Source organism: Haliotis rufescens, unplaced genomic scaffold (assembly GCF_023055435.1).
Source record: "Haliotis rufescens isolate VD_foot unplaced genomic scaffold, xgHalRufe1.0.p SCAF_3, whole genome shotgun sequence".
NCBI lineage: Eukaryota > Metazoa > Mollusca > Gastropoda > Lepetellida > Haliotidae > Haliotis > Haliotis rufescens.
In genome coordinates this window covers 35,576,897-35,584,276 of record NW_025964001.1, presented here as the reverse complement: position 1 = coordinate 35,584,276, position 7,380 = coordinate 35,576,897, and the positions used below count along the sequence as shown (strand labels likewise).

At 37.4% G+C, this 7,380-nt stretch overlaps 1 protein-coding gene across 1 annotated transcript; it reads right to left on the bottom strand.

Annotated features, from left to right (window-relative positions):
* Positions 1-1,980: 1,980 nt before the first annotated feature.
* Positions 1,981-7,380, bottom strand: LOC124120491 (uncharacterized S-adenosylmethionine-dependent methyltransferase Rv2258c-like). Its single transcript, XM_046483327.1, has 3 exons — positions 7,148-7,380; positions 3,027-3,149; positions 1,981-2,695 (listed from the first exon to the last, which is right to left on the bottom strand). Exons 1-3 carry the CDS (start codon positions 7,341-7,343, stop codon positions 2,133-2,135), a joined length of 882 nt encoding a protein of 293 aa, XP_046339283.1. The 5' UTR covers positions 7,344-7,380; the 3' UTR covers positions 1,981-2,132.

The following is a 7,380-nucleotide window of genomic DNA, read 5'->3' as shown; positions in this document are numbered from 1 at the left end:
GTTGCCTTTTACATCCCATGGAAACTGTTTCAACAGATAATCGTGACCGATTATTATGTTACGCCCGAAGTTTTACTAGCGAGGTCACTGCTTTCCTCTGGTTTTACTATATAATAGCAAGGTGAGGTGTTTTTACCGACTTATGAACCGTCGAAACAACATTTCTTATATTTGTTTAACACTATGTATCGAAGTGCGTTGCTACAGTCTAAAGAAACGCTCGTAAAATAAATCTGGTAAGGACACATTCGCTAAAGATGATCACTTCAACCGGTTCTGTGGTCAAATGCGTAGAGTGCCCGAATACTGATCTGGGGGTTGTGAGATCGATACGCGTCATCTCTTATTGAAACCGTTCCATTTTTTGTCTTCGATTTTAGAACATTGGACGTTTGAAACACCAAGTCCTACTTCATCTGCTTCTCTTCTCATCAGGCCATAAGCAAGACCCAAGATGACCCACTGCAGCCAACGTTGTCTTGCAAACCTGAGTCTGTGACTAAAGATCTGACCTTGCTGGGGTTGACGTGCACGAATGCACTGTTCAACCATTCCTTGCATCAGCAGTCGAAGCAGCTGTTTTAAGAGGAATTGCTGAGGATAATGATGGCTGAGTGTGATGTTACGATCTTATCATGCTGACTGCCCGATCATTCGTGTGTCTTGCATCCAAATGGCTTGGTTCCTTTGTGCAACATTGAGGCTGGCATTTGGGTTATGTACACTGACGGCAAACAGCCTGTGGATTTATAGGGCTTTGCAAGTGGAACATCATGTTTGCAAACAAGCACATGCATTCGAATGAACCACTAGGAGTTTAATCCCCCGAGGATGATTGTGATTGGCATACAGAACATTGACTACCAAACACTATACTGTTTCGTTACAGTCAATTTGATTTAATCAAATTGCGTTGTCACTGCCTCTCATTGCATCTGTATATTATCCATAATGGTAAAGTAAACGTAAAGTTCATATATATGTATAGACATTCAGAGGTTGTTATCTATGTGTATTGGATTTAAAAATATACAAGAAAATGTAATTTGTTACTAAGGTTATACAGAAGAAAAGAAAGTGCACTAGATGTCCATGAGAACCAACAATCACCATGAAGTTTGGTCCCTTCACTGTTGATAACATGGCATCAGGTGGCATCATATTCCGTGTATGCCTTTTCGAAAAGTATCGCCACGAGTCCTCTATTAGATCTAGAGATTTTCGAATGACATAATGGTTTTTGACTGGTCATTCCCAACCAATTTGCCTCAATTGGTAACTAAATCCGGTGCTTCAGCTAAGGCAGATATTGACGAGCTATTGACTCCACTTTCTACCCAATACAGCCCTTTTAGAGGTGCACCGAAAACAAAATTGTCCCAGAAAATGATTGAAAAATAGAAAGAAATTGTCCGCCACAAAAATCAGTTGTTGCATGATGCTTTTAAAAAAGAAATATTTAGACTAGAAGTTTTAATGAAAAACATATCCAGTTTTGCAGCTGTAGCTGAAAACATTCATTTAAATATCTCGTAACAATATATCAAAGAAATTGGTGAGTATAATACATTTTGAACATATTTATATCACATGTTTATTGTAGCTGATATAAATATGTCTGGGTATGTCTATTCAATTTGTTTTGCATTAAATGTATGATATTCACCTGTCTATTCTACTTTACATGTTCCTTTGTGAACGTGTTGTCGTCGCGACATGGCCGAGATTCACTCATTACGTTTGACTAACTCACTTCTAACACTGTGGCAATACAATGCATTTTTGGGTGTAACAGGAATTCATTCATTGTTAGAACATTTACATGTACATCACCAAGTCGCAAAATATTGCCCTCCTTAAAGGATAACAACAACAATAAACCGTACCTTTTGTCATAGGAAGGTGTATCAAAGACCCACAGGGGCGGAGTAAGTCATAGAAACCCGTATACGAAACGTTACTGACATTTATTGATCTTTATTCAGAAATAATGCACTACTGATGTGTACATTAAACCTTCCTTGAACCGGACAGATTATATACTATATAAAACCACAATAACACCAAATCAATTTAGATGTATGTCCCAATACCAGTGCTATCCCAGTGGGGAATCAGTCACCATCTGAATTCTATTTCTTGCACACAAAATGTACCTCAAACGAATCTGTGCCACTCACAGACTCGTTTATGATGGTGAAACCAGCTTTGGCAACCATCTCTCTTGCCAAAGGTGCACCCCACGTTGCCCCAAGAGCTGCAGAGTCGGGCTTGCGGTAGCTTTCCGGAATACACAAGAAAGAGCTTACCGAGTAGTAGAACATCGCTGAAGGATTAGCAATGTTGCCAGTTATGCCCCCCTCTATTCCAACATCAATCATGCTGTAAATCCCACCTGGTTTCAGACACCGGTAAATCTCGTTTAAGGCTTCCTGTGGATGTGTTAAGTCGTGAATAACTTCACGGGTCAGTATCCAATCAAATCTCTCCTTGAAGCTTTCAGATATGGTTTCAATATTATCTGTGTCATAAGTGACATTCTGAAGGCCCTTGATGTTTGCTTCCTCCCTGGCTTGCACCAATGGCTCGCTTGCTACATCAGAACCAAGGAAGGTGCTTTTCTTGAATCGCGAAGCCAATTTGTTTAATATGACCCCTGTTGCGCAGCCAAATTCCGCAACATTGATTCCAGATTCTGTATTTCAAAACAAATTAAGCAATAGATGTATTGATTTGTTTCAGGGAGCATGGAGAGTAAATTTCGAAAGTAATCTAAAACGTATTTTTGCTTATTTCAACATTGCAAAACCATAATGCTACATATCAATTTGGTTACATGGTACATAATGGCAAAGCCACAGTCTAGTCACTTCAGAGAAAAGAACATATCAGACAAATGTTCGTATTTGGTTTAAAAAAAACGCGACCAGTGTTTATGAATAACTCATAACATATGCTTACTTGTAATCAAGCATTGTCATCACTTCTATGAAATCATACTGTATTATGCGATCCAATATACCCACCTAATTGTGTCAGCAACAGTGGCACAGAAGGCAGAATATCTGTATCAATAATATCTTTCTTGACAACGACCAAAATCTCTTTCAGTACATCAAAAACACGAGGACATTGACTATAGGCCATTCCTGCAATCAAAGGAAGCAAATTAAGAGATGAAAAGGGAAAAATGAAACCCCATATATACAGCTTGTGTACCTAAAAATAAAGTGGATGAAGTTAGGGTGAACCTTTATCAACATACTTTTTATCATTATCGTTGAAATCCTTCACGATATAATATGATGATATTGAACGAAGCTTAGTTTACTTTAAAACCTCTCAGATTCTAGCATTGTTTATATCCAATATGTTTGTTACTATGTGTGTCTAACTAACTGTAAAAAAGGTTTTGAGGAATAAAAAGTTAATAAAAATGTCTCCTAAAAATATTTTTCCGAAGCAATGTTTTTTATGTGCAGTGATTAAATATTCTGTTGATACATCATAGATGTACCATGCTGTATTGAGAACAAAATTAATATGTGAGTACGCAACTTGTAGAAAAGCACAAAGTTCAAAAGTCATGAGCAATGGTGATGAATTAATACATATATTTCTTTTGCAAGTTTACAAATGCATCTCTCCAATGAAAGTAGAAATTCCAGTCCATCAATATATTTATTTGGGAGTAACAGAACCTCATATATAGGTTGAAAACCAGAGGCAATTTATTGCTATAATATTGTACGCACAGTTTGATTGGAAACTTTATTGTATATTTCCTTGTATTATTCGACATGATCGCTGACCATAACACGTCTTATCATATCCCTGAGCCCATAATTTAGCACACTATATTGGACGTTGTCAAAGACATAAGAGAGGCACCCCTGATTACAAATGTGGGAAAAGTTTTCTGAATGGCTCCCCAAACGTATATTTTCAAGCAATGTATATTTTGGAGTACAGCTGATGGATACATGTATGATTACGAATATGTTTTGATTATTGTTACGTCTATCGATAGCTAGTGTAGATGTTTTGATTATTTCACCGGGTACCTCTGTCTGTATTGTAGTAGGACATACGTGACAGCAATTAATACCTTGACTTACTGTAAATCAAGGCCATTGACAAACTTCACATATTTAAACCAACTGTTCATGTTCATATATGACCCAATGTCATGGCTGACTGTCCGTCTACCATACGCTTTTAAACCTATTCACTGCTGCTCACTTTACATCTTCCCGAGGCAAGGGGGTTAACTGACTATGGACGTCCACCTCAACCTTTGCCGAACTAGGTTTAAGGTTTGGAGTAATATTTTAGCTGGACTAGCGAATCTATGCATAGTCTCTTCAAGGTGCTCAAGTGACTTGATGCACTTCGTAGGTAAGACCCGTTTTATTACAATACTGATCTTGATTATCGTACAGATAGTCTTGACTGGGCGCCACCATCCTGTATGAAGCAAATGCAAGTGAAATGAAAGGTGGAATCTTATCCGTCAATAGGAGTGACACAGAAGGGATATAACCCGATCGAGCCACGAAATTCCAGGCTATTTCTACAAGGATAAAAACTTGACTTTCATAGTCAGTTAACTCTCTTGGCTTTGGACGATGCTCAGTATACGAAAATGAAACTTTGCAAAGACACTAATATCACATCACCTTGTTTTATTCATGTCATTTAGACTCATTCCACTTACTCATACATCCTCTTGCATGTACATGTAAACCTTATTTGATGTGAGTAGTTTTATTCAAGACGCTTTATATTCCCTCTTCCCCTTAAAACGCAAACTAATCTTTTTGAAGATGGTAGAGTTGTTTATAATTTACCTGATTCAAGAAAAACGAGTGAACAAAATCTAATCATAGCACACGTGTAATAATACCATTGTTGAAGTAACAGAAACCGTTGCTGACGTTATGCGGGTATCTTTATTCGATAATGTTAGCTCCTCGATACAGAAGAATTGCTTTTGAAAAGACAATCATAAGATATTGTGAATAAAGAGAGTATTATATGCACGTGTATAGTTTACTGATTGTACGACAGTTGTTTCAGAATGTACGTTTTTCCCTCTCTCTTGAATAGGAACATTCTAACTTGGTATTGTACCTGGTATCAACACAACATGTACGTCTAAATGTTTTCGAAGAAAAGTGCACCCTGCCTGTCAGAGTTTGATGACTTGTTCATAGGACTAGTACATGCAGCTGGACATGTGGCTTTATTTTTGTCACACACTTTAATCTTTCTCTAAAATCAGTTCACCTTTCGATTGGTGTTAAGACAAGCGTACAATAGTTCAGATCATTATTCAAACTACTCACATTGTATAAAAAAACTCCAGTCGTCTTGAATTTTAGGATAAATTACATGCTTTGATTATTAGTAAAGTGCTATTTCTACAGTTGTTTACTATGAAGAAATGTATTGCAAACAATTATATCAGATGATCTTCATAAAATTGGTAACCTCTATAATACCTGCTAATTGTGATCCTTGGTTTGTCAGTATATATGCCCTGTTCATGGATTTCATCAGTGGAATACTCCAAGCACCATTTTTGGCTTTTCTCTCTGATTTACCTGACAAGACTTCATGATGTGACTGAAAAGCCGTTGAAATGGGCATTAAACATCCCACTGACTGACTTACTATCATTATCCAGGAATAATATCCAGGAATATAAGCTGTGTTACAAACACTATGACACAATCATTCAGAAATATGGGGGTTTCCAAAACATCAGGGAACCATTGTTACCATTTTGTAAAATATTCACTAAGTTTTCAAACTGAGGCATATATGTTAATCCCTTTAACATTCACTGTACATTAACAGGAAGGTATATATATATCAGGACGATGTTAATACTGTCTACATCACTTATGGTACAGATACAATAATATGAATGAATAATATGCATGACTTATGGTACAGATACAATAACATGAATGAATAAAATGCATCACTTATGGTACAGATAGAATAACATGAATGAATAATATTCAAATATGTATGTATATATTGGTATTTATATGAATTTGAGGCCACTTGGAAAGAATTGCAGCATGTGTGTCCGGTTCCCAGAATAATTAGGAGTATTACATAAAATAATTGGATTTTTCGATGGCTTCTTCTCAGTAGTGAGTGGGTTCCAGCAATATCACGACGGGGAACACCAGAAATGGGCTAAACGCATTGTACCCATGTCGGGAATCGAACCCGGATCTTCGGCGTGACGAACGCTTTAACCACTAGGCTACCCGACAGCCCCAATACCTCAAAGATAACCTTGAACTTTGAAAGACATGCTATCACATTTTATGTGATAGGAGTTGTAAAGTTTCATGCCCGTGCAGATAATCTATTAACACAAAAATAACCATGTTTTACCAAAGCCAAAAAGACAACAGGCTTTGACCTTTGACCAATTTTTTTTCCAAAGCAGGACTCTATCCTAAAGGCAACATGTGCTGAATGTAATACTTATTGATTTTTGACAAAGTGTGACCGTAAACTCGTAACCTTAGCTTGACCATTTACCTTTAAATAGCCTCCCACTCAAGAATTTTAAGAATGAATCAGGTGTAGCATAACCTCTACTGCCAAATATCTTTGGGCCATATTCAAGTTGACTATAGTAAGCACAGCTGCACACGTGTATTTATCACAAAGGATAGTGTCAATATCGCGTTATGAGTCATGAGGGTAACATCTGGTAGCATCGAACACAAACACAAATTTTACTCTTCTACATACCAAATGGCCAAGGCTGAAACAGTATTATTTTGTTAAGTCCTGATGAAGGAAGCACGAAAGCAGCAGCCAAGAAATTATGATATCTGTATTTAATCACACGAATGGTATTTATTTAGACGACAAAATGCAATTTTTCATTGCAGTTATTTAGGCAAAGGGTATTAGTTTCCACCCCAACACACAAAAACTGGTTCCTCGGCTTTGACGGTTGTAGTTTATACTTACACTGTACAGTGTCTTTGACCTTGACTCGTGGCTAGTACTACCGGTAGGGCAGAGCATGCTAGAAAGATTTTTGTTACTTTGTTGAAATGTGTAAGGAAACAAAACAACACATGGTCTTAACAAAATACGATGACCTTACCACCGGGGTTCTTAAGTTGAACACATTCCTTGATACTGTCATATCTTGAACCAAACTGCTGTAAAATTCGCGAAGAAACAGATATCATGTCGAATGTGCCCTTGCGGTCATCTGGAACATGGAACTGGGTAGCCGAGTCGTCCACGCTGATCACCTCCCCGACTGCCAAGGTTCCAAGGATCTCGCGTACATACATGTGAAAAAAAAATCATAATGTATCCATTTATCAAGTG